Source organism: Andrographis paniculata, unplaced genomic scaffold, assembly GCF_009805555.1.
Source record: "Andrographis paniculata isolate CXL003 unplaced genomic scaffold, ASM980555v1 Contig86END, whole genome shotgun sequence".
In the NCBI taxonomy this organism is placed as follows: Eukaryota; Viridiplantae; Streptophyta; class Magnoliopsida; order Lamiales; family Acanthaceae; genus Andrographis; species Andrographis paniculata.
Genome location: NW_026137624.1, coordinates 6490993 through 6517849, shown reverse-complemented (window position 1 = coordinate 6517849; position 26857 = coordinate 6490993). Strand labels below are relative to the sequence as shown.

Here is a 26857-nt window from a genome sequence, read left to right as displayed (position 1 = left end):
AAAATTGACATGAAGTATGAAAGAATACAAGTGTACTTTCGTGTTGATTGGTAAGAAAATAATTATTGAATAAAGGGATGAAGTGTGCACTGAAATTTATATTGACAGAAATATTCATTGTGATAGTATAATACATTAAATTTATATACTGTCTTTAAATAACTTAAAATTCATTATGGATGGATGTCTATATATATATATTAATAAAATAATTAATGGGAGACATCTGATATAGTAAATTTGTATCTATGTATTTGAATGAAGAATTAAATTAAAATTAAATAAAAAAATGGGTGTGGGCTTTATTGTATGTATTTATGATTGGGTGACCAACCAAACCAAACAATGGCAGGAAATAGTAAGTTGTGTAGGGATTACACACATAAATATATATATATATATATACACATGAAAGCTATATACAGTGGCAGAACCAGAGTCAGATTAAATGTTTTATTTAAGTTTGCTTTGTGTTTTGATTTTTTTTTTTTTTATATAAGATATGAAAAATTATGTAGGTAATATAGAAATAAAGAGTGTGTAATATATTATTTTTTTAAAAAATATTGTGTCAAAATATTTTCTTAAAATAACAAAGCCCATATGTTGTCAATATCAAATTATATGTTAATACTAATAGTACATTATACTTAACAAAGTATAGTACATACTATGAATTTACATGTATAATCTTACCATTTAATTGAATTGAAAACTAATGTAATTATGCTATCAATTATTTGATATTGTAACAATAAACAAAAAATTAAACACCTATTTTGCCACTTCCAAATTCTGAAAAAAGTTTAGGGTGCAAATTGCAATTAACTTCAACCACTTGTTCTGAAACACATTAAGCCCAGACCTACCATAAACGGGCCAGGGGCAGGCCCAATGGTCCACCACCACAAATTAAAAAATATATTATCCTAAATATTAAATGTATTTCCACCCATTAAACAATAATATATTAATTTAACTATTATTTTATCCACTTCCAACAGAATGTGCAAAAAAATATTAAAAAAAAGTAATATATAAAAATTTGATAATAATAATAATAAAAGGAAGTCAGATGTTGACTGGTCATACACAGTTACAATAAAACAGTCAAAACAAAAAGGGAAGTGGGCCGGGCCCGGGCCCACACTCCCATCACATTCCAAAAAGAGCATGACAAGTAATCATTACCGCAAAACGACACCGCTTCACCTCCCTCTACCAAGTTCTCAAAAATAGAAATGGCACAAAATTGAAAAAAGTTACTAGTACAATAAAAATAAATATAAATAAAATTATTCATCAGTCTCTTTGTCCCAATAAACACAATAAATAAAAATAATAAACATTTTTCCCTTACAACAAATGGACCCTTTTCCCAACTGGTTCTTGTGCTTGAATTGTCTTCCTCTTGACAACTTTTCTTGCACAAATACACACTCTATTGTCCATTTGGTGATTTCTTTTCCATGCTCACAAAAATGGGACCTTGGAATTTTCCCTTTTTCTTTTTTAAAATAAAATAATAAAACTATTATTATTTCTCTTCCAAGGTAACTTTTCTCAAAGGCCCTCTTCTCCCATTCACCAAAAAAATTGGATCTTGGAATGATACAAGAAAATGTCACACAACACACATAGAATGACTTTCAAGAATCACCACTTAGAGCTTTAGTTGTGTGGTCCTCTTCTTCTTCAAGTTTCCTCCTCTTTGCATTGTGTGAAGAAGAAGGACTTGGACATGATCCAACTGTTCTTTCTCCATTTTCATAGCTATAAAATGCAGCATCCAAAACCCCGTTCGGACTACACGGCACCGTCCTAGGTGAAATCGAAATCGAACCTTCACCTGTTGTAGTAATAGTAGTCATAGTAGTAGTAGAAGAAGTCATAGTCATCCTAGTAGATATCAAATCTTGTATTAGTTCCAAGCACTTGCCCACCCTTGCCTGCAAAAAAAAACCCACAAAAACGTGTGCGCGCTTTTATCAAACGATTATCTTAAAAAGTTCAAGAAAACGAACTAAACCTTAGTGTTTTCACTGAAGACTTTGAGCCCGTTTTTAATAACATCTAGTAGCTATCGAATCATTGAAAAAACCAACGTGTAATCAAGAAAACGCGCGCCAATTTTCATATTTTGAGAAACAAGCAATTATTTCATGAATGTAACATCGAATCTTGTCTGTAAGCTAAGAAACACGAAGGTATTTTCAAGAAAATGTGAAGTTATTTGAAATATTCTAAAGACATGCAGAGCCCGTATCGATTGTGTTATAATGTAATGAGATCCCACTTATCTATTAAGGAGTAGAAACCAAAATAGGCTAAGATTATATGTACGTGGGGACCGAAAGCATATTTATTACCTTCTCGACTTGTAAGAAACTAGACAGGGCCTTATCAATGTCAATGGCTCGTCTTTCCCTGGAGACGTGCACAGCCACAGCTGCCGCTATCTCTGAAGGCTTGAATTCCAAGAAATCAATCCCTACATTCAATTTTCCAAAACCCGAATCGAAAAAAATAAACAACAATGCATCAAGCAATGAACACGAAGATAATATACACGCATCGTCGAATGAATGCTAAAAAAAGACAAGACCTTTGACCGTGCTTAGAATGATTTGCGTCGATCTTTGCAGCAAGCTCAAACTCCCGTTAGGACAGCGATGATCGGCGCTGTTTACCTTTGCAAGGTAATAATCGATGTAGTCGAGAGGAGTGTACGATTTCATGTTCCAATTCAAGTAACTCAAAATTAACATCTCCATCCTTTGTATAGTCTTCCCTTCGAACAAATACTTAGGTTCCCCTGCCTGTCGATATTTCACATATCACAGTTCTATCAATGAACGCCGTCAAAATTGAAAGATTAACAATTACGGGGCGATTAATTTTTCACCTGTAAATCCACCATGAGCGGGACGTTAACCTCGTCGATCTTGGCTGCTAGCGATAGGCACGAAACTGCGACGAGCTGGACTGCCCAGACCTTCCCTTTCTGCCAAATTTTCAATACAAAGAACGGTGTTAAGACAACTACATCTTCGAGACAATTACATCATCAAGAAACGCTAAATTATCGCGCGAGGAACTTACGGGGAGGCTATACACCGAAAGAAATCGATCCAAGTAGTTTGATGCTAAGTAGAGACATAATTCTCCAAAGCTGTGATGAGAGGAAGCCTGGGGTTGTACAAAAAGGAACAAACTTTACTTCGATTCTTGCATTTCTTATACATCCAAATGTAAAGAGTTATTACAATTTTGCAGATATATATAGATATAGATATAGATATGCAAATGTATGTTTGTGTTTATGCAATCTTGAAGATGTAATAACAAATTAAGGTCAAGAAATTGCAAACAAATCCCAATTCTGCAGAAAATTAGATGAAAATTACAGAAATCAATGGAAGCAGATGAAATTAAAATTAAAATTGAAATTAAATAAATACCGACCTTAAAAATCCAATCGAGGGCTTCCCTTCTGAAACTCAAATCCAAATCGCCACTCCTCAATCTCTTCAAATAATCGTTTCTGGGCAAGTGCAGATTCTCTCTCTCAACCATCCAGGCGACGGATTCCTCGCTGAGGCAAGGGGAGAGGATCGACGGCCCAGATTCCGGCACGACATTGGGCAGATGGAGATGATCGGACGGCTGAGAAGCGTCGGCATCGAAGCAGAGGGAGACGTTGGTTTCTTCATCGCAGAGCAGGTCTGGTTCTGCGCAGTAGTCAAAGCTGCTGCTGTTTCCAGCCATTTTTGGGTCAGAAAAAATAATGGAAGAACAGAAACCCTCAATCAATGTGAATGGAAGCCATCAGAAAAATCTTATAAAAGATTGCATTTTTATGGGGCTTTGGATGCAGAAAATTGGCAATATTTGGTTGTGCGAAATCTGTTAGAGGCCCAGACAGAGTAGAGGATGGAAGATGAAGGCGAAGTGGGTCTAGAGAGGGAGACACACACACAGAGACAAGAGTCTCTCAGATGTAGAGAGAGAAAGGGGAAGAGGAAGAGGAGGATTTTATGGATGAACAGCTGATACACTAATGTCTTTAGGGTAGAGGAGAGGTTGAAGGAGATAGAGAGAGAGACTAATATATATATATATATATATATATATTTTCTTACAGAAATAAATATAATAAAATAAAGAAATTACATATTTATGTTACTTCTCAAAATATTTTAACAATATGCTATATTACAGTTATTACAATAATTACTTGGCATATAGTATTTGTTGAAATTACTTGTAGTTTTTGGATGTCTTTTTTTTTTTTCCTCTTTTTATATCCATATATTTTATTTAAAGTCCAAATTTTGAATTATATACTTGATCATTGTGTCTAAATCTAGAAAAAAAAAAAAAATCGAAATTTTATTTTTACTAGCTTTAAAGTATCTTAAAAGTTATAGTTCGATTTTAGTTATTAATTTGAATATGTAATATTACGACAAACGTAAGACGGTTTTAACTTTTAACCACGTGGAGTATTTTTTTACTATAAGAAATACCCGATGATATAGGATATTTAATTCTTTATGTATTCGGATAATTGTAAAAAAGAAAGTAAGCGTGACAAATTTAAAATAGAATATGAGTATTTTTTATATATTTATTATCTTGATTAAGAATTTTGATTAGAGGTTAAAGAAAATATATATTTTTTTATATAAATAAAAATAATAATATAAAGAAATTAATATTGTTATTTTATTTTCTATAAATGGTTTCATAATAATAATACATCCCAAAATATTTTAGTAATATGCTATATTACTATTATAACTGTAATTACTTTGCATATAATATTTGTGTAAGTTAATTGTAATTTATAAAATATCTTGTTTATTAGGGTTATTTTATTTTATTTTATTTATGGATATTGGTATTAGTTGAAAATCAAAATTTTGAATTATAAATTTGATAGTTGTGTATGAATCTAGAAATTTAAGGAAGATTCGATATTTGTTTTTTTGATTTAACCGTTAACTTATATTTATTTTTTTAAAAAAAAATCATAAATTATTTATTTATTTATTTTAATATAATCTTTTTATATAAAAAGTAAATACTTATATATTATTTATTAATATTAAATATTTTTTATATTTATAAAAATTTGTTGTTTGATATAAATTTATATAATTAATATATATTCACAAAGAATTCAATCAAATTCGTAGAAATCCATCTAAATCAATTACTAAAATCCATCAAACTCAACGTAGACTCTGTGAATTTTCTAAATCCACGTAAATCTATAGACTTTTTAAAATCCAGAAAAATTCATTAAAATCTCAATTGAATACACCCGCCTTAGTTCCATATTAGAGTTACTTTCCAAAATATTTATACTATATTACTACTATTACTATAGTCACTTTGCATATAATAACGGTTGAAACTGCTTGTAATTTATAATCTTTTATTTATTTATTTTCTTCATTATATTATACTTTAAGATAAAATAAAATAAAAAAAAAAAAATTGAATCATATACTTGATTATTGTGTTTGGAATTAAAAATTAAGGAAGAATTGATATTTTGTTTTTATTTAATGATTTGGTAACTTTCAAGTATCTTAAAAAATGTAGTTCGATTTTAATTATTAATTTAAATATGTAATATTATCGAACATGTATAACGGTTTTTAACTTTTAACTACGTGGGACATTTTTCTGGTATAAATACTCAGTTATATACGATATTTAATCTTTTATATGTTCAGATAATTGCATAAAAGAATGATAGAGCCTGTAAATTTTAGATATATAAGAGTCTTTTTTTACATTTATTATTTCGATCGAAAACTTAACACTATTATTATTCTTATTGTTGTTATAACATTTGAATTCATCACCAATTATTGTTTTTGCCATTTTATACAACAAAATATAGTAATAAACATAAAAGTTATTAAAATCTTAATTATTTTATAATAAAAATTATATTTATATATTATGCACTATATATGATTAATTATATTACTTTAGATATATATAAACATTAAACAAGGCACTAACATGAGTAGTAATAAATAAATTACTGTTTTTCAAATTAAATTTGAGTAAATTTAGATTGTATATATTTAGGGAAGTCCTTTAATCAGTTGCATAAATTATTAATTGCATATTTCATGCCAAATTAGGAGGTGATATTTATATAATTAAAGAAGATTTATAAATGCTAAATTGACTTTGAATATTATTGATATTAAAGATTAATAAATCATTTAATTAGGTCACATCACTACTCTGAACACAACAATTGATTCAAGATTCTCAATTAATAGTGAATTACTTTATTTCCAAAATCATAACAATTATAATTTATATAGTAATTAATTTATTTGACATGTTCGTAAAATCTACACTACATACTATAATTAAAATATTAATAAAAAAAGAAAGAGTTAATAAATATGTGCAAGAAGTTGATATGTAACTTGAGTCATAAAAATATACAAGTAATAAATAAATAAAATAAAATATTTTCAAAATTAAGTGAGAATAATGAACCATCAATTAATTTATTAAAATAATAATATTGGTGATAACAATGGGAGAAACTATTTACTATTCATTTTTTTAGAGATTCTAATTATCCCTAAGTGAGGAAATTAATTTAATTAATTGAAACTAATGAATAGCTGATATGATAATTCAATCTTGAATGAATATATGTGTGATATTATCAATGTACATAAATATTGTTGGCTTTTTTTATTATTATTATTTATTTCACATGAAATTATTTAAACATTATAATTAGATTTCAAAAATTAATACTTTTTGCGATAAAATTAATCATAATATGTATTGTATCGACTATTATTATGCGTTGTTAGCCCTTACTCATATATTTCATTATTGTCTATTCATACTTCATGTAATATAGATTGTCACTTGTATTAATGAAAAATGTGTTGTGTTGTGTAGCTTTTTTATATTTTAAATGTGGTCTTAATATCTTTTGTACTGAAATTAATATGTATTGTATGTCCTATTATCATATATTATCAAATCTTTTGTTATATTTATTTTATATTAATATATATCTTATTATATCATTTTTATATTTTATATACTCTCTTCGTTTCAATTCAAAATACTTTTCTTACTATTTTCGTCTATTATTTTCAAAATTATCAATTTTCTATCTTAGAAAAAATAATCATATGCTAATGCCAAAATACTATTTTAATTTTTACTTAAATTACAAACATACCATTACACATCAAGTTATTCAATACATAAAATCAAATGGCAAAAATATCAAAATCTCTTAGACACTTTCACTAATAAATAAAATATTATTATTTCTTAATCTACTACAAAATTGTGAATGATCCATTTCGATTGAGACGGAGGGTATTATTTATATTATATGTGTTGTCAGCACAACGTAGATGAATTTCAATTTAACAGAGTAACTGTCTAACCGATATCATATACTATCTCCGTCCGGCCCTAATTAAGGGTCTCATTTACTTTTTGCGAGTTGATCTTTGAATATTAATTATTATATCAAAACGTAGTAGAAATTAAGAAAAAATTGCAAAAATACTTCAATTAGTGTCTTATAATACTAATAGAATAAAATTTGTACAAAAAAAATTATACAAATATAAAAATATTTCTAATGTTAAATACAATGATATAAAAGAATAATGTGACCCTTAGATACGGATAGAGGGAGTATATATATATATATATATTAGGGGTGTGTGTAATGGTCAACATATATATAGTTAAGTATAGAAGAAGAGCTTAGGATACTGATTTTGCATGGTTTTTGCAAATACTCAGATGTAAAGCAACATGCTTGTCCCCTTTGTAAATTTCACACACACACACATGTGTATGTGTGTGTGTTTTTTAATTTGTATGTATAATATACATGTTTGTGTATATACAAGTATAATACTCACCTTTTGCACCACCAGCCTTAAATCTGGTAAAGGGGAAGGAATATTTAATTAATTAAATTAAATTAAAGGGGTTAACTCCAAGAAATGCTTCATGTAAGAGACTTGAAGCATATGTCCCTTCTTACAAAGTTATTTTGCAATTTTATGCAATGCAGCTTTCTTTCGTATTTTTAGAATTTAAATATATGATTATATTATTTATATTCTCGATTTGTTTAATTTATTATACTCCTTTTGTCCATAACAAAGTATCCATTTCCTTTTTTTCAAGTAACTGTACTATCTATCTAATATTACAAATACTCTTACAACTTACAATATATTACACAAATGTCATTACCTTTGTATCACACATACTAATAAGGTTATTTTAGTCATTTTTATTTTATTCCTACTATATCCTAATATAATACTAATATTTCTAAAATTACGTGCAAAAAACAAATGGATATTTAGTTTCAGGACGGAGGGAATATAAATTTTAATTAAAATATGAATTTTATTATATGTTTTTGGAGAATAGTAAGTATTTGACTTTAAAAATACTATTTTTTATATGACACGAATAAGCTTAAAATATGTAATTTTTTTTAAAAAAAAATGTAATAAGTAGAAACTCAATACAACTTAGTTTATATATATATATATATATATTAAAAAAAACACTAATTTGAGTTTAATTATATTAATATTAATATAAGTATATATGTGTGTACAATGCATGCATGCATATGTGCACATGCAAGCTATTAAAGGTGGTGGCCCTTAAAATCTTCTAACTTTTTTCATTTAAAAAATAAATAATGAAATATTATTTATTTAATTGTTATGATTTAAGTTTAATTACCCTTTTAGGGTTTTCTTTGCAAGGAGTGCCTTATTTGATCCTTTCCATTTTTAAGATTAAAGCAGCGTTCAATGAAATTCAATGTGCCTAAAAAAGATTGAAGGGTGTGTTAGATTTTGGTTTTTCTTAATTTTAAATTAAAAAATAATTAAATACATGATCTATTATATAAAAAATAAATAATATTTCTTATAAAAAACAATAAATTTATATAATAATAAGAAAAAACACACAAAAAGAAACGAACGTATCAAATGGGCTTCAAAATCAGAGGTAAAGTAATTATTAAACATTTTATATAAAAAAAAACAATAATTAAATAGTAAGATCTATTCTTTTAAAAGAATGGAAGTTGAATAATAATAATAATAATATCTATATTTTATCTTTTATATTAAAATAAAAATCAATTACCAAATACATATAAAATATTTATATCATATCAAACAATTATTTAAATTCAAAATTTTATTATTCAAATCAAAACCAAAATTCAAACCCCAATCAAACTTTTCTACCACTCTAAATCAATAGGGACTATAAGAAAATTTAAAATAAAAGTGAGCAGAAAATAAAAACAAAAATAACAACAAAAATTGAAAAATGAAACAGAAAAACCTTCTACAGACAAATTTCCCAGACATGGAAGAGGATAATATAACAGCAAAAGGAATCCATTCCATCCCTATATTCTTTCTTCCCAACATCCTATGAATCAAGAACAAAACACAAATAATTTGAACAGTAATCCACGACGACGACGAGCGAAATCGCTTCCAAAGTCGAAATAAAAAACAAGTATCACGACAAGACAGCAAGCACAATCACAAGAGAGATACATAGCCATGTCGATCGAGTCCTATATATGCAAATTACAGACGGGGTTTTATGACATTCAAGCCCACCTCCTTGAGGAGAAAAACCATAGACAGTTTTGAGAGTTCAAGCCTCGTCTATCTGGTCCTGAAATTAATTAGGATATTATAGCACCTTATAAAATGATTATTGTGTGAAAAATTTAGGTGTTTGCCGGCAAAATTGCTTATAATCCACTAATGGTGTATCTTTTTATCAAAATTTCCCAAATTTCTATTGTTCGACTATTTTTTTCTCCCCAAAACATCACATCAAACATCTATTATTTTATTGTTTTTATTATACTAAAATTTTCACTATTCATCCCAACAAAAAATCCAAACCTCCAAACACACCCACCCTTTGAAAAATCTGCATCATACTCCTTCATAATTTCAAATTGAATGAATATCCTTCGTAATTCACAAAATATTGCACATAATATTCATAAGACTTTTCCGTAATTTTGAAAATATTGTAAAAAATCACTTTTCCAAGGAGTGGGTTTTGTGAAATGTTTTCCAAAATGAGGAAGTATTTTGGTATTTTGGTAAAAAGAATGGCGTTAGGTGTGTATTGTTAGTGCATCATCGTACCTGCATGTCCGAGGTCCAAAGAGTGAGATTGTCCCGGAGAAGCTGCATGATGAGGGTGCTGTCTTTGTAAGATTCTTCGCCCAAAGTGTCCAGCTCAGCAATGGCTTCCTCAAAAGCCTACATAGAAACGAGTTTCGAGTGTTTTTTTTTTCAGCAAAGTTTGGAATAATAAATGCATATGATGTCTCTGCAGAACAGCTTAATGAAAGACGGTGAAAGTGAGAAATTTGCAGATTACCTATGAAGACACAAATAATATATATCTCAAAACCGACATTAATTGTTAACATAGATGTATCTACAAACACTTCTGCCTTTTACTTTCCGTAAAATTTGAAAGCCAACTTTGCATATAGATGTATATTTTTTCTTCAATTCAATTCACTTAAATCTTTCTTGAAATACAGAGACATACACAGAATCAGTGTATTTCTGCTATTCACGATCAAATTTGGAGTAATACAAAGATCGACATAGCATGTGAAAAAGTTTTAACGAGAGATAGAAAAACGTACCTGTTTCGCCATATTGCAAGCTTTTTCAGCTGCATTTAGAATCTCAAAGTAAAACACCGAGAAGTTCAAGGCCAAGCCCAACCGTATAGGATGTGTGGGAGCAAGATCAGCAAGCGCAATATCCTAATCAAAATCAGACAGATGAATAAAAAATGATCAATTTCTGACCAAGGTGTAATAATCGAACACATCAATAATACTGCATTGGTATTTAGTCATTTCCAAGAAACCTGGTTTACATGTGTATTTGTCTATGATGTGTTTGTGTATGCGCAAGTAATATCCACATACATCATTATGCTTATGTTAGAATGTAAACCCACCAAATTGCCCTAGCACTTAGGGTTCTTTTTGGTATGAGTAAATGACAGAGAAATAAAATATAAAAAAATAAAAAATAAAAAAATCCCAATTCTTCTTATTTGTTTGAGTAAGAAAAATCATATTTAAAAAATGAATCATTTCTCATTTTCTATTTTATTTCTCTTCTATGAACATAGAGGTAGAGAGAAATGAAAAAAAATATATATTACTCCCCCTTCCCAACTAAATGTACTCATTTTACCATTTACATTTGTCCCAAAAGTATGCATTTCTTATCACAGTAAAAGTAAGTCTATACAAATACCTGAATTCCGTGTCTTTTATAAAAATATTCATTTCTTTTGTACTTATAAGGGCAAAGATGTTAAAATTATATTACACACTTTCACTAACTAATAAAATACTAGTATTATTTTTTAATCTACTACAAAAAGTAAATGTATACATTCGTCATATAATGTCAAATTCAAATTGCTATTCAAATTTCTTACAAAAATCACCAACTAAATTCACCATATTTCTCCGCGGATTTCCACTTCACTAAAACTCTTTCTTTTCCGAATCGATTCACCCTTTCTTTTTTCACTTCACTAGAACACAACATATCATATTCTCCAGATAGATTCATTCATATTGCTGCATTTCTATGTTATATTTATCATCTAATTTTTTTGTTAAAAATCAATTCTCATTTCCTATGGACTTAATTTCACTCAATTCTATTCTCTACTATCATTTTATTACAATTTTATTCTTTGTACCAAACGACCCAATGTTTTCTTCCATTTAGGGGTTTGGATTTTGGATTGGAATTTGAATAGTAAAAAATTTGAATTTGAATAGTTGCGTGATGTGATATAAGGTATTAATGTGATATTTTGAATGTAAAATTGATTTTTAGTATAATATAAAAAATAAAAAATAAGTGTACGACATTTTGAGGGAATTTTTTTGTATGAATAGTAGAAGTCCATCAGAGTCCTTCAAACAAACACACCCTAATTGAGTTACCAATGAGAGATTCGGGTTTATTTGTTTTGTCAAAAAAAAAAAAACACATTTCCCAAAAAAATTTAATATATTACAAACACTATTTATTTTTATATTACTTGTAAATTTCTTTATCAACTCAATTTCACCATTTCCAAAGTCTAAATCTCTTGACTACATTGGTACTTCTAAATCACAAGGGTTGAAATCAAAACCGAATTCATCTGAAAATTATCAAGTTCTATTTCCAGAAAATTTGAATTTCAAGTTTCTGAACCCAAACCATAACAACCAGAAGAAGACAAATCTACAGCATAAAATCCAGTCTCAATCCAAGGAATCCGAAAATTCACTATCCCCAAAACAAGTGATTAAAGATCCTCCAAACTAAGCAAAGACATCAACAGCAACAGAGTAATTGAAATCAATAACATATGCATCAATCCATATACCTGGGCGGCTTTGTAAGCCAGCATAGTATCCTCTGCAGCTTGCTTCCGCTCATCCCCAACTTTGAACTCAGCCATATACCGATGATAATCCCCCTTCATCTTCAGGTAGAACACTTTGGACTCGCTGGAAGCCGCCGACGGAATCAGATGATCGGCGAGGAGTTTCAGGATCCCGGCGCAGACCTGCGAGAGCTCGTTTTCGACCTTAGATCTGTAATCCTTGACGAGCGTCACGTGGTCGTCGTTTTTGCGCCCCTCCTCTTTCTGCTCGATTGAGCTTACTATGCGCCACGCCGCCCTGAGCGAGCCGATTACGTTTTTATACGCGACGGAGAGCAGGTTTCGCTCCTCCACCGTCAGCTCGGCGCCGCCCGCGCCGACGACGAGGCTGTCCATGAACTGAACCATCTCCTCGTAGCGCTCCGCTTGCTCCGCCAGCTTGGCCATGTACAGGTACTGTTCTCTGGTCAAAGCCATCGGAAAACCTAGAGATAGAAAGCGGAGAGAGAGAGAGAGAGAGAGAGAGGGAAATTAGGGTTTCTGATTTGGGGAAATTTTGGAGTCAGCAAAATTGAAATCGACGTTATATATCGGATTCTGAGTTGAAAATATTTGAATGGATTGTGTGTACGAAATTGAGTTGTCCGAAAGTTCAAAGTGGGGTTATACTTTAAGGATTTTATTTGCAATTAATATTGCTATTTTCATTCGAAATAAGTATGCCATAAAAATATTTAAAATTATTAGAGTACAAAAATAGGCATTTTAGAAAATTTGATTCGAATTCCAAAAAAAAAAAAAAAAAACCATACTTGATCCTTAAAAATAAATTAAAGTTTACCAACTTAATATTATAATGGAAACATAATTTTAAAATAGTAATAATTTATACTTTATTTATTTTTTTAAAAAAATATCTTAATTATTTATAAACTGTGCATAAAGCACAGATTTAAATGCTAATATTTTTTTATATAAATTGATTTATTTTAATTTAATTGATATTCAATTTCCATCCGAATTACCACCGAGATATGCAAATATAAAAAATATTATTTAATTTTTGGTTTAACTATAAGAAGTTCCTCTTTTTTTTTAAAAAAAAAAAATTAAATTACATAATATTTTTTTACCGATTAGTTTTTTAATATATATTATTTTATATGTTTTTAAAAAAAATATAACCTTTAGTTTAATTATATTAAATTTTATTATACTAATATAATTTTTAAAAATTCACATTTAAAACTACGTTCAAATTAAATACTAAACAAATACATTAAATATTAAAAATTATTCTTTATAGTAAATTAGATAATTAGTTAAATTTAAAATTTTAGATTTTATTTAAATAGATTTTTAAAAATATTTAAAAATAGTAAAAAAATATATATATTATATAAATAAATTTTAAATTATTCATGACCATATTTAATGCTATCTCTATTTTGGAATCAATCTATTCATATTGGTTTTGTTATTTTAATATGTATTGAAAAAAAATTATCAATTTTTCTTTTTCTTAGTAAGTGTACATTTCACATGATTTAAAAATCTATTATAAGATATATATCACTAAAAAAATATTGTAACTATTTAACTTTTCTTTCTTCCTTTTTTTTTTTTCAAAAGGTAAATTGACTATTTATAATTTTTTTTTTATTTATGTTTTTTACTTTGTGTGTATGGAAAATATTAGTATTAAAAATTAAAAATTTTATGTATAAAAATGTAATTACATGAATACTGACTTGACAAAACAATCTGTGTTTATTTTGTATAATTTTTAATAAAAATATATTATTTTATTTTATAAAATATTATATCAAAACAATATTTAAATAAAAACGAAATCAACAACGCATTTCAAATTAAATTCAAATAGCAATTAAACAAATACTAATAATTTTTAAATTAAAATAGATAATAATAATAAAAGCCCCTTTAGTGAATATGTCCAAACGCATATGTTAGTTGTTGGGCCTTGAATCTTGTCAGCTCTCAATTATGCCCCACAAACTCGGCTCAACCTAAGACTCGGAAACCTAGTCTCTTTTGTTCGAGTTATCTTTCTACAGTGGATGTTTTACAGTTCTCTACAGTTGGTACACAAACCCTGCTGGGCCTGGGCCCTAGGGTGCTGGCGGAACCGTAGAGACATGACTGAGGAACGGAAGCAATGATTATCGCGTGCGCGCGGCAGCAATGCATGCATGTACATTGTGCAATACAATTTGTACAAGACAAGAGCACACAGTTGCCTTTGTGAGTCCAATTATTATTAAAATTTAATTTTAATTTAAAAATCAATACGTATTTATATTATAAAATAATTATTTCACTTTAAAATTTTATAATTAACAAACACACCTATTTTTATTTTTTTCGCCGCTGCCCTTAAACCCTAATCTAGAATTTCGCTGATTTGCGGTGTATATATAGTTCGGCAAGAGAACCCTAAGCAACTAATGGAGGCTGCGCCGACGGGCGCTTCCAAGATTGCGGGTTTGTCTTTTGTCCTCCCTTGCAGGACTCAGTTTAGTTTCCTCTGTCAGCAGCATTCTGATTTGTGTAAGACTCTGTTTGATGTTTTGGTTTTAAGATTTCGTTCTAATTTCTGAATGGAAGGTTTGGATTATTTTGGCGTTTTTCGGAATTAGAAGGTTGTGATGCTTGAGCTTAAGACAATAAGATGTCATTCAATCTCTAGTGTGTTTTTCGAAATTATTAACTTTCATATTTGATGCAATGGTGCGGATTAAGGATTCAGAGCGTGAAATTGGATTCCCCGGATTACTCAGCGTGATGGTATTGTAACCTTGCAATTTTTTTGTTTTTTTTTAAGTGTGTGTATTTCCAGCAAAAACTTATATCGTACTCACATTTACCGATTAGCATTAATTTAAGCGTATCCATTGTTGAGTTTATTCTTGCTTGCAATTCGGTGCCGATTTAATGTCTCATGAGGTTTGGGACACTATTCATGCATTCTGCATCACTTTTATGCATCAATTTGAATACACCGATGTGCAAAGTGTTGATCATATGAACTTGGTTGCTATGATGAGTATATTCAACGTTTCGAAAGCTTGTGAAGGCTTGATGAAAGCATCGACTATCTTGTCGATTCTGAGCGGTTACCTGAGCAACCATGTTAGTGCAGATCCATTATTTTCCTTGTATTAGAGAAACACTCAGAATCTATATCTTCATAACAGCTTGAAACCATTTCAATATAGAATCAAACCATCCAATCTATTAAGCAAAACAGATCCATGGTGAATATTTGGGTTTATGTGAGCATGGAGTTAATCGTGTTGCTTGCATTTGCATTTAGCTATATATATATATATATATAATTCTTTAATATGAGGATATATATGAAGCTAGTCGGGGAGGGAGAAAAAGGTGCTTTGAACGGGCATGTTTTATTTGTGATGGCTGTGGTGTCAAACCCGGATGGAGGCCAAGGCAAATAAATGGACAACCACCTCGGATGATCTTTAGTGACAGTATTTCATTATTTGGAATTGCACAGAAAAGACTCTTCATCTAAATGGGTAGCAATCTTTTTAAGTGCTTCTATTCAAGAACTAATTGATTGGCTTTGGATGATCGGTAGTGACAATATTTCATTATTTGGAATTGCCAAGAAAAGATTCATCTGAGTGGGTAGCAATCTTTTTATATGCTACTATTCAAGAACTAATTGCCTTTGCTTTCTTTTAATTTACCGAGCACCGGCTATCTGGCGCATCGGCGGTTTGTTAGATGATTGTATGGAATTCTTCCCGGTGCAAAAGAAAAGGGTAAATCGGGAAGACACTCTGTGAGAAAATGTTGCTGAAATTTTGCTGTTTTTCTGCCTATTTTTGGCTCCCTGAGTTAGTTTCTTGCCATTATTGTAGAGAAAAGGCAATATTTAGTGCATAATTTTATTGTAGTTTTGTTGAATGTGCAATGGACTCCCGTTCACCTCCATATTGTATTTGTTTGAATTTGTCAAAAATAGGTTCATATCCCTCTTTCAATTGAATTTGAATCAACCAAAGTTGTTTGATTCCTTGTTTGGATATGTTGGTTTATATAGTAGTAATCTTTATAGTATACAAATAATGTGTAGTTATAATAGTTTTGTGTGTAATATATTACTCCATCCACCAAATTTATTTATATATTTCTTTTTAGTTCATTGGTTAAATCTATTTCATTACTAAATTTTACAAAATTAACAAATTAATATTTAATTATTTGCATTGGATCAAATTGGATCAAATCAACATCGAACATATTAATATAATACTTGTTAGTATCTGTTTTGATACAAATTATATAATTACCTATAGCACATGCTTGACTCAATTAATATGGATAGCACATATTAATTGAAATTATACCGCATAAGTTTCTCAAAGGTCTATTGACTTGTAATTACGAGTATAGATATATAGTTAATATTTATTTTATAAAATAATTTAGACATAAAAATTAAAATAAGCAAAATTTTGGGCTTGTTCCTTTTTAGGTTTTACCCAAGCATTTAAATTCAAAAGAAATATAGGATTTGTTTATCTAAATAATTTTATTTATTAATGTAATTTTTTTAATATAAATAGTATATATTTATAGTTTTTTTATTAAATATTAATATTTAATTTAAAATATTTTTATTTTAATAATTTATATCTCACATAAAAAAAATGCTCATTTTGTTTGAGATAATTAAATTCTTATGTTTGTATAGTTTTTTTTTTTTTTTTTTATATAAATTTTCTTCTATTAGTATTATAAGACAATAATTGAAGTATTTTTGTAATATTACATTTTGATATAATAATTGATATTCAAATATAATATAAAAAAGTAATTACTATTAACAATTCAATAAAATTTTTATATTACCACTATTTTATTTTTTTACGTATTTATTTTACATCATAATACTATATTTTTTAGTTTTGATGTCTTCACAATGTGAAATAAAAATCACATAGAGTATTTTAAATTAAAACATTAGACAAACACCCCACTTAATGGAAAGGCATGTTTACCTTGAACTTTTTTGAAGATTTATTTATTTCACAATGCAATCTTTATAATACTATATTGTGAATTTTGGGTATATTTAATATTATATATATATAATACGATTTGAAAAAAAAAAAAAAAGACATTTCTCAAAACATTGTCCTTGGTCAAAACCAAAGCACAATAATGCATGGTTAAAGTTTTTCGAAAATTTTGTTATTAGTAGTTAACTAATTATGAAAATTTACAATAAATATATTGTAAGAAAAATAATTTATTTTAAAATATTATGAATATATATATTTAATTAAAAATAGTTAGAATGCAACAAACCCCTATGATTGTTTGTGTTAATTTTTATTATCTCAATATTTACAAAATTTGTTTAAAACAATCATAATTTCAAAATAATTTTTATTTAAAATATCGTATTTAAGAATATTATTTATATTATAATCAATTCTTTTATTATTTATGAAATAACCCAGCATATCAAAATATCTTTAAAATATCATCAACTAGATGTAAAATACTTTAAAATAAATATAAATTAACTGTAAATCTTCATTTAAATGTCGAAATATACTTTACTTAGCCATCAAGGCACACCAGTTATATTTTTTATTATTATTTATTACAGTAAATAAAATAATAAAAATCATTTATAAAAACAAAAATGGTACAATGGATGCCAGTAAAGGACACAGCAAATTCCCATTTCCAGGTTAGGTCCAACACACTCATAATGCTCTGTCCCCCTCTTTTATCTTTTATTTATTTATTTATTTATTTTGAATTACTAATTAAATATTGCCCTCAATAATCACCTTCTAGATTTTCATTTAATTACATCCTTAATTGCAAATAAGTAATAAAATATTACCGATACGCCATACCAAAAGTAATGGAAATGATAATTACATCCTTTATTTAATTTTGCCGATGGATAGCGACGGAAAATTAAATAGTACTAGTGGGCCCAGTAAGTCAAAGAAGGCAGCGTCACAACTCCCGGGAGCTCAAAATCCAAGTACAGATGGTAGCGTAACCCACAAATGAACGGTGCAGATTGATACTGGACTCCGACGCCCGGGAGCTGACAAGAAAACTCTGAACCACAAACAGCCCCACTAAACGACCGTTGAGCTCGAAAACAAAAGATTCAAACCACGTTACGACCCACGGCTCTTTTGTCCATAATTTTGCTTCCCTTTTTCGAATATAAAGCAAATCTTGATGATTATTATTACCATAATGCAAATGTTTAGATTCAATGAAAGAGCTTAAAAAGGAATTAGAAGTGAAAATGTGGAAGGGTTCAAAGGGATTCAATTATTTCAGAATGTGAAAGAAAAAGCAGCAGAAAGTGGCGGAAAAATTACATACATAGGGAAGCGAGTGGCAGAGAGTTTTTGGGAAAATCGAAACTCAGTTCACAAGAAAGAAGTGGGGTTTATCGTCGTCTTCTTCCTCCTCTCTCTCCTTCACAGAGTAAGTGCAACAATTTTCTTACGCTTTTACACTGTTTGTTGTTTTAGTGGGATTTCTTAGACAATTTCTTACCTAATTTGTATTCTTTTTGGGTTTAATAGTTTCAGAAGTTTGTGGGATTGATTTGCCCCCTGAAATTGGGGTTTTCTCCCGCATTGTGTTTATTGCGAGATTTGATTGTGAGTTTTTCTTCTAGATTTTATTGTGGTGGATTTCAGTTGGAGTTTGTCCAGATCTTTTGCTGGGTATGGATTTCGTGTTTGTGGTTTCTGTTATGTTTGTTAGTTCATCCCTAATTTTATCCCCAAATTGTGATTTGTTTTCTGGGTTAGGGTTTCCCCAATTTTGGTAGCTGTGCTGTAGAATTACACTGATCTGATTCTGGATTGTTTTCATTTCTTCGTTCTGATGTGTTTGGATTAGGGTTTGCTGGTGATTCTGCAATTTGAGAAATAATCTTTGATTAAATTGAATCTGAATTTGTATGTATATCTGTATTGAAGGTTGAGCTTCAATGGCGAATGCGGATCCAGTTTACCGCAGCCGGAGCTCGAGCATGCCGTCGGTAACTCGGTTCCGGAGCGGCCTAATGCCGTCCGCCATGGGCGGCGGCAGAGTCACCGGAAGTATTTCTGTATCGGACACCGATACTTACTCCGATTCCGATGACGGTGAGGGTTACGGTGGCCGGTATTCTCTCGAAGCATCTCCTCAGGATGATAAGATCTCCAACAGTAGCTCCAACCCAAGCTCGTATACAAATGGTCGAGCCGGGAACTTTTCCGATAGGGCTGCCGCCCGGAATATTGGATTTTCCGGCGTACGGCGGGGCATTGTTGATGACGAATCATCCGAATCAGGGATGAGCTCCGATGTGAGCTCAATTTTGCATAGGAAGAATCAAGGGGTTGTTCTTGAGAGAAGATTCACGGCGAGGTCTAATTTTTCCGGTGGCGGCGGACTGCAATCGGACAGTGATGCGTCCAGACAGGTTGGCGATTTTGTTCGGTAAACTGTGTCAAAGATGAATGTAGAAAATGATTGTTGTTGCTAATGTCGACATTCCATTGCAGAGCAAGTTAGACGATGACGTCCCGAGCGCGCCCCCGATGGCCGGCGGCGCATTTGTTCGTAGTGGTGAGAAAAGCTCGACGTCCAGAGGCAATGCTAACCCATCCATAGCAACGGCGAGCGATTCCGCAGCCGACGTCGAACCGAAAATGCAAAACGGCACGAAATCAGTTTCTTCGGATTTCAATAACCCCGAAGGGATCGCTAGGTATAACTTGAAATAAATTCATAATTTATTCGATCGAATTACTTATGATAAGTAATTTTTTAAGCAGGGCGACAACCGCAACTGCGTTGTCTTCTTCCCGTCTTGCACCCGGTCGATTTCCTACTTTTCATGCTAGGTAATCGGATAGTTTCCTTGAAATAATTCCGACCATTAAATTGTTTTAACATTATTAAATTATTATTTATGTCGGAATTGGCTGCAGCGGGCTCGGTTATTGGTATGCCGTTCTCGCGTACGACGCGTGTGTTCGTCTATGCCTTCATTCATGGGCCCGGGGATGTATGGAAGCCCCGACGTTCTTGGAGAACGAATGTGCCCTGCTGCGAGACGCATTTGGGTATAATTCTCGGCTGCGCTTTTCCTTCATAGTTTTTCGTCGACAAATTCTAGTTCAATACATAAACTGGCTACACAACTAAACCTTAATTAATCGATTTTACCTTAGGCTGAGGCATATATTGTTGCAACCTGAGGAAGAGCTTCTGAAGAAAGAGACAACCGAGCTTGTAAGCGAAGGAGCTGCGGTGAAGACGAAGAAAACCATCGGCAAGATCAAAATTCAAGGTTTTGAGTTCTTCCGGTAATATACATTCGAGCGTTTATATTCGTGTCGATATTTGAATTGATATTTTGTTATTTTCCAGTGCGTAAAGTGAGAATCGGATTGGAACCGCCTGCCGGATGTGCGTTTAATTCTTTGAAGGCGTCGTCGCTTGAGAAACTGGAAACGCTTCAGATTCGTCTGTCCAATATGAAATCAATTGTCGCTTCCGAAAGAAAGGCGAATAAACGGGAACGGATAACACCTGTCCTGACTATCAACGGAACTGTGTTGCCTCCGCGCGTGGCGTATGTTATCGTCGGAGCTCGTCATTATATGAAAGAGGTGCCACAGCTCGTTAAAATTGGATTCAAAGCATGGCGGAAAAGCTCGTCGTCTTGCGAAGAGGTGCAAGGTATGCACTTCCCGGAATTCTGTAATCGAAACAACGGCATCGTTTAATTTTCATTATTTTTACAGAAACATATTCCTGTTCGTTGAAGCTGAAAAGTTCTCCCGAAGAGGACGCAGTAAGAATGCAGCCGGGATCGGGCGAGACTCGAGTATTGTACGTGCAATATTCTAACCTTTTGCTATTACTTTTACTTGGGATGTAGAATATATAGATAGATAGATATATGACCTGCTAATTGTGTACACAGCTTGCCGGATGGACTAGGAGACGATCTTGTAATCAAAGTCCACGATTCAAAGGGAAAGTATTGTGGGCGTGCTGTTGTTCAGGTCGCCGACATTGCTGATGAATCGGTAATAAGTTTTCTTCCTAATTCTCGTAAAGTTTGACATTTACAATCGCATCTTGTGCGTTACGTTGATTTCTGAATACGATTGCAGGGAGAAAAGCTTCGTTCCTGTTTTATCTACCGTGAACCGGAGCACGAGCAAGTCGGGAAACTGCAGCTCTGCGTTAATTACTCTACTACGCCAGATGAGAATAGCTACAAGGTAAAAAAAAATGTCGGTAATTTTTGTTTTCGATGGCAAGGAACTAAACTGTCTTTTTATGTAAAAGTGTGCGTCGGTTGCGGAGACCATTGCGTACGACATTGTTCTCGAGACGGCTATGAAAATCCAACAGTTTCAGCAAAGAAACCTTCTGCTGCACGGCTCGTGGAGGTGGTTGGTCGGCGAGTTTGCGTCCTACTTCGGGGTTTCGGATGCGTACACGAAACTTAGGTAATAAAACTAATTGTAACATGATCGCCATTTCAGCCGATGGATCAAAACCTTAATTTAATGTTCTCCCAGGTATCTTTCATATGTTATGGATGTTGCGACGCCCACCGCCGACTGTCTCGAATTAGTGCACGACTTGCTTCTACCGGTGGTGATAAAAGGCAAATCGAAAAGCACATTGAGTCACCAAGAAGTGCGTATGTTCGGAGAAGTATCGGACGAAATCGAACAGATTCTCACCTTGGCGTTCGAGAATTACAAGTCGCTCGACGAATCGTCTCCATCGGGATTAGCAGATGCTTTTGGGCCTGTAACTGGCGTTGCGGCTCCTGCACTTGCCCCCGCCTTGAAACTTTACAAGCTTTTGAACGACATACTTTCCCCCGAGGTGCAGTCGAAGTTGTGCCGATATTTTCAGGTGCGAAGTCATTATCAAAGATCGATTCTTTTAGCGAACTTATTTCAAATGTGTAATTGAATTTGTTGCGCAGAATGCTACCAAGAAGAGGTCGAGACAGCACTTGATGGAAACCGACGAGTTTGTTTCCGGCAATACGGAGAACATACTGATGGATCCGATGGCGCTTTCTACCGCGTATAAGAAAATGAAATCTCTTTGTACGAGCATCCGGAACGAAATTTTGACCGATATTCAAATCCATAAGCAGGACCTTCTTCCAAGGTACTTTTTTTTCTTTTCGATTATCGTTAGATTACAAATTTCCCAATACCGGATGCTTTTTATACCGATTCGATACGTGAATTTCTTGCAGTTTTATAGACCTTCCAAACCTTACGGCGTCGATATACAGCACCGAATTCTCAAGCAGATTAAAGGCATTTCTTGTCTCATGCCCACCTCCGGGACCGACGCAACCCGTCGTCGAACTCGTCATCGCAACAGCTGATTTTCAAAGGGATCTTGCGTCGTGGAATATAAGGTACTCCACGGAGCCTATGCGTAGAGGCTTGTCGTCGTCGTTTTGTAGTTAATTTTGTGTTTATTTTGCTTGCAGCTATATCAAAGGTGGGGTCGATGCGAAAGAGTCATTCCATTTGTATATAACCCTTTGGATCCAAGACAAACGTCTCGCATTGCTAGAATTGTGCAAGTTCGACAAGGTACTACCGTCACCCCGATCCGCAACATTTACAGTTCCGACTTTTTGTTCTTACAGATGTTAATGTTACGGCAGGTGAAACCCCCGAGTTTTCCGACCGAACATTCCACTACGTCCTTCATCAACGGCATCTATGACCGGTTGAAGGAGACACTAGCTGAATACGACATCATTATCAGTCGGTGGCCGGATTACACTCTCACATTGGAACATGTAACGACTCCTTTTTCTCATTCGTCTAAGGATCACTTATTTTGCCAAATGTTATGTATATTTTTTTTATTTTTTATTTTTCATTTAAAGGCCATAGCCGATGTCGAGAAGGCCGTGGTCGAAAGCTTGGAGAAGCAATATGCTGAAGTGCTGTCTCCGCTGAAAGAGAACACGACAATGCCGATGAAATTTGGACTCAAGTATGTCCAGAAATTGGCGAAGGGCGGAAATGTCTGTCCTTACAATGTCTCTGCCGAGGTACAACTATCGTCTTTTAGTCCTAGGTTTTTTCTTCGATAATATTGTCCAAGACTCAATTTTAATTTTTTTTAATTTCGTCGAACTATCTATTTTCAGTTAGGGGTATTTTTGAACTCCATGAAACGGATGCTCGATACTTTACGGCCCCCAATTGAAGCTCAGGTAAAGTCGTGGGGCGCTTGCATACCCGAGAACGGAAACATGGTTCCGGGGGAGCATCTCAGCGAAGTTACGGTTATGATCAGGTCCAAGTTCCGTGCTTACGTGCAAGCCGTCGTGGAGAAGCTCGTCGAAAATGTGAGTATATATATATATGCATTCAACAATGCATTCGATCGACTCTTGTATATAGCTTTTAAATAAGTAAAATTTTGGTCCCGAGTTATTGATGGGTATATGGTTTTTTTTTTTTTTTTCTTCCTATTTATCGTTGTAGACGAAACTCCACAATGCGACGAAGCTGAAAAAGATTATCCAAGACGCGAGGGAGAATCTATTGGAATCCGATTTACGGAGACGGATGGAACCTCTGAAGGAGATGCTCGGCGTTACGATCGATCAATTACATGCGATGTTCGAAACTCCCGTTTTCGTGATAGTTTGCCGGGGCTTCTGGGACCGTATGGGACAGGTGAGAAGTCGAAAATTGAAAATGTCACGTAAATTTTATCACGTGTTCTAACAAGGGATTCTTCATTACAGGACATGCTCAAGTTTCTCGAGGACCGGAAAGAAAACCGGTCGTGGTATAAAGCTTCGCGGGTCGCGGTCAGCGTAAGTGAAAATTTGAATTTTCTTACACCGGTAACGAGTCTCTATTTTCTGTTATGAAACGCGGGTGTCGTATTTCAGGTTCTCGACGACACGTTCGCGTCGCAAATGCAGCAATTGCTCGGGAACGCTTTGCAGGAGAAGGATTTGGAGCCTCCGAGGTGCATTTTGGAGGTCCGGTCGATGCTTTGCAAAGACGGTAAGAACAATAAGGACGGTAACTACTATTACTAGACTCGATTTTGTGTATTCGGGTCGGGTTTTGGTGATTGAATTTTGTTCTGGATTCGGGGCTTGAAGTTTATTAGATTGTTGTAGGGAAGAATGCCAATGCTCATGGCTTCTGGGTCTTACTTTCTTGATTTGGGAGAGGTTGTTTGTTGTTTGATTAACACACATTCATAATAGATGGGCAATGCAAATTATAAATTGATAACACAAAATTGATATTAATATATAAATACATAAACTTATAAATTGACATTACATGATTTATATTAGTATAGTTGATTTGGTTGTGTAACATATGGTTGATTGATTCAGTCTAACATATATTTATATAAAAAAAATACACATAATAATATAATACTCCCGACACTAATTAATAGATAATTAAGAATGTATTAGTAAAAATAATTATTTTATAATATAAATAATTATAAATTAAGATTAAGATAATTAATTAGTTTTATTAAAATTTAAAAAAAATAAAATTTAAAAATTTAAAATGAAATTAATTTGTGTAATTATTTGAAAAAAAAAAAGAAAAGTGACATGGTACTGGGACGGATGGAGGGAGTATGTACTAAGTATTTTGATATCATGTTATATAATTATATGTAGTATAGTTATAATATATCAAAATATAGAGTATATAATCTACACAAATCTATGGAATTTATGTCATATCTATTTATAAATTTCTTATGCCATTTTAAGATTTTAACAATTATTGATCAGACATATTCATTCATTCATACATTCTATAAATATGAACAGCAAATTTGTGTCATTTGAACACATCTACTGCTGCCTATTTTCTAACATATCCAACGTTATAGACTATGTCGAATGTTGTATAGTTTCTATTAGATGACCTGTCAGGATGATACATATATATTAATAATACATGAAATGAAATGATAGAGGGAATGATTGAATTCAAATATTTTATTAAAAGGTTCAGAATTATTGTGTAATAATAATATAACATAAATGTTACGTTGGACATTTATTAATATTTATATGTATATACCTAATTAATTAATTTATTGTTTCATTATTTTCTTCGCCGCCGTAACTGTCAGAAATCTTTGAGCAATTTTCTGACCTGTTCCAAAGTCACAAACAGCACCACCGTGAACGGCCCCTGCCGCGACACCGTCGGAATAAACCCTTTGTACAGCGCCGCCGCCCCCTCCGCCCTAACCGTCTTCACCGCGCAGTCCACAGCCCCGGCGTACAGTGGCGCCGCCGCCCCGTCGACCTTCATGTTCATAACCCGCGTCTTGATAACGTCGATCGGATTCGACGCCACCGCCGCCACCATTCCGGCTGCCAGGCTGGCGGTCACGTGCGTCCCCATGCCGTCGCTCATCACGTCACTTTCTAGAATCTTCTCCTTAAACTGATCGTACGACGCCAGCTGCGACGCCGTGACGACCATCGCCCGGAACACCGTCAGGGAGGAGCCCCGCCACAGGGCGGCGGTCCCCTCGCTCCGCCGTATACGGCGGAGCGCGTCCACCACACTCTTGTAATCCCGCCGCTGCTCCGGCGGGAGCCGCCCGTCGGCCTGCATTCTCACCATCGCCATATCCGCCGGATTCCCCACGGCGGCACCGATTCCGCCGGCGATAAGTCCGGCGGCGATCTTCCTCGTCAACGGCATCGTCTTCGTCTTCGGATCCGTCCAATTGTTCTTCATCGCATCGTAAAGCCCCATCCTGGTGGTGGAATAGAGCCCCTGGCGGAGGACGGTGGCGGAGACGCCGGAAAAAAGTGCGGCGACGCCTTCTCGCCGGAGAATGCGGAGACCTACAGAAATTGGCCCGATTTTCGGGACTCGGACTCCCTGGTGTACGGAGGAGGTGTTTGGGAGTCCCACCGGCGCCGCCGTCGCCGCCGCGGCCTCGCCGTGAAGCTGCATCCGGACTTTGATTAAATCAAGGGGGTGGGTGGCGCAGCCGGCGACGACGGAGGCAATGCCGCCTTCGACGAATCCTTTCAGGCCCATCGTTGAAGGGAAGAATAATTGGAATCCGTAAGGAATTAAAAATAAAATTCTTGGAGTGAGAATAGGAGCAAAATCAGAATTAGGGTTTTCAGATGGAAGATGAAGAACTGTTGTGTTCTATAATTATTAATTTGACCGTCTCAGAGTATATTTTTGTTACCAAAAATTCT

At 32.9% G+C, this 26857-nt stretch overlaps 4 protein-coding genes and 1 non-coding gene across 5 annotated transcripts; 2 read left to right on the top strand and 3 right to left on the bottom strand.

Moving 5' to 3' along the window:
- Positions 1–1269: 1269 nt before the first annotated feature.
- On the bottom strand, positions 1270–4076 carry LOC127242087 (cyclin-D4-2-like). Its single transcript, XM_051261426.1, has 6 exons — positions 3466–4076; positions 3103–3189; positions 2906–3004; positions 2606–2819; positions 2370–2491; positions 1270–1949 (listed from the first exon to the last, which is right to left on the bottom strand). The coding sequence occupies exons 1-6, from the start codon at positions 3766–3768 to the stop codon at positions 1650–1652; spliced, it is 1125 nt and encodes a 374-aa protein (XP_051117383.1). The 5' UTR covers positions 3769–4076; the 3' UTR covers positions 1270–1649.
- Positions 4077–9415: 5339 nt separating this feature from the next.
- On the bottom strand, positions 9416–13097 carry LOC127242161 (14-3-3 protein 1). The gene is made up of 4 exons (XM_051261587.1): positions 12529–13097; positions 10763–10885; positions 10248–10364; positions 9416–9759 (listed from the first exon to the last, which is right to left on the bottom strand). Exons 1-4 carry the CDS (start codon positions 13003–13005, stop codon positions 9739–9741), a joined length of 738 nt encoding a protein of 245 aa, XP_051117544.1. The 5' UTR covers positions 13006–13097; the 3' UTR covers positions 9416–9738.
- A 2486-nt stretch (positions 13098–15583) lies between these two features.
- Positions 15584–15677, top strand: LOC127242500 (small nucleolar RNA snoR128). The gene has a single exon (XR_007836820.1). It is a non-coding gene; the product is annotated as a small nucleolar RNA snoR128 (small nucleolar RNA).
- Positions 15678–18808: 3131 nt separating this feature from the next.
- LOC127242192 (uncharacterized) lies at positions 18809–24915 on the top strand. Its single transcript, XM_051261636.1, has 21 exons — positions 18809–19047; positions 19551–20038; positions 20121–20326; positions 20394–20462; positions 20550–20684; positions 20793–20911; positions 20992–21303; positions 21369–21456; positions 21551–21656; positions 21744–21854; positions 21922–22085; positions 22158–22503; positions 22577–22767; positions 22859–23026; positions 23102–23207; positions 23282–23419; positions 23510–23677; positions 23777–23977; positions 24117–24311; positions 24383–24454; positions 24533–24915. The coding sequence occupies exons 2-21, from the start codon at positions 19562–19564 to the stop codon at positions 24683–24685; spliced, it is 3525 nt and encodes a 1174-aa protein (XP_051117593.1). The 5' UTR covers positions 18809–19047; positions 19551–19561; the 3' UTR covers positions 24686–24915.
- A 670-nt stretch (positions 24916–25585) lies between these two features.
- Positions 25586–26845, bottom strand: LOC127242227 (mitochondrial uncoupling protein 4-like). The gene has a single exon (XM_051261688.1). It carries the CDS (start codon positions 26685–26687, stop codon positions 25755–25757), a length of 933 nt encoding a protein of 310 aa, XP_051117645.1. The 5' UTR covers positions 26688–26845; the 3' UTR covers positions 25586–25754.
- Between the last annotated feature and the right edge of the window lie 12 nt (positions 26846–26857).

Coding starts and splice junctions, on each gene's coding strand:
- LOC127242227 (XM_051261688.1), bottom strand. CDS start 26,687: ATGGGCCTGAAAGGATTCGTCGAAGGCGGCATTGCCTCCGTCGTCGCC.
- LOC127242161 (XM_051261587.1), bottom strand. CDS start 13,005: ATGGCTTTGACCAGAGAACAGTACCTGTACATGGCCAAGCTGGCGGAG. Junction 10,886..12,528: donor TGGCTTACAAAGCCGCCCAG/GTATATGGATTG, acceptor GATTTTGATTAG/GATATTGCGCTTGCTGATCT. Junction 9,760..10,247: donor TTTGGACCTCGGACATGCAG/GTACGATGATGC, acceptor AATTAATTTCAG/GACCAGATAGACGAGGCTTG.
- LOC127242087 (XM_051261426.1), bottom strand. CDS start 3,768: ATGGCTGGAAACAGCAGCAGCTTTGACTACTGCGCAGAACCAGACCTG. Junction 3,005..3,102: donor TTTCGGTGTATAGCCTCCCC/GTAAGTTCCTCG, acceptor AAAATTTGGCAG/AAAGGGAAGGTCTGGGCAGT. Junction 2,492..2,605: donor CATTCTAAGCACGGTCAAAG/GTCTTGTCTTTT, acceptor AATTGAATGTAG/GGATTGATTTCTTGGAATTC.
- LOC127242192 (XM_051261636.1), top strand. CDS start 19,562: ATGGCGAATGCGGATCCAGTTTACCGCAGCCGGAGCTCGAGCATGCCG. Junction 20,039..20,120: donor ACAGTGATGCGTCCAGACAG/GTTGGCGATTTT, acceptor ATTCCATTGCAG/AGCAAGTTAGACGATGACGT. Junction 21,457..21,550: donor TCGGGCGAGACTCGAGTATT/GTACGTGCAATA, acceptor TTGTGTACACAG/CTTGCCGGATGGACTAGGAG.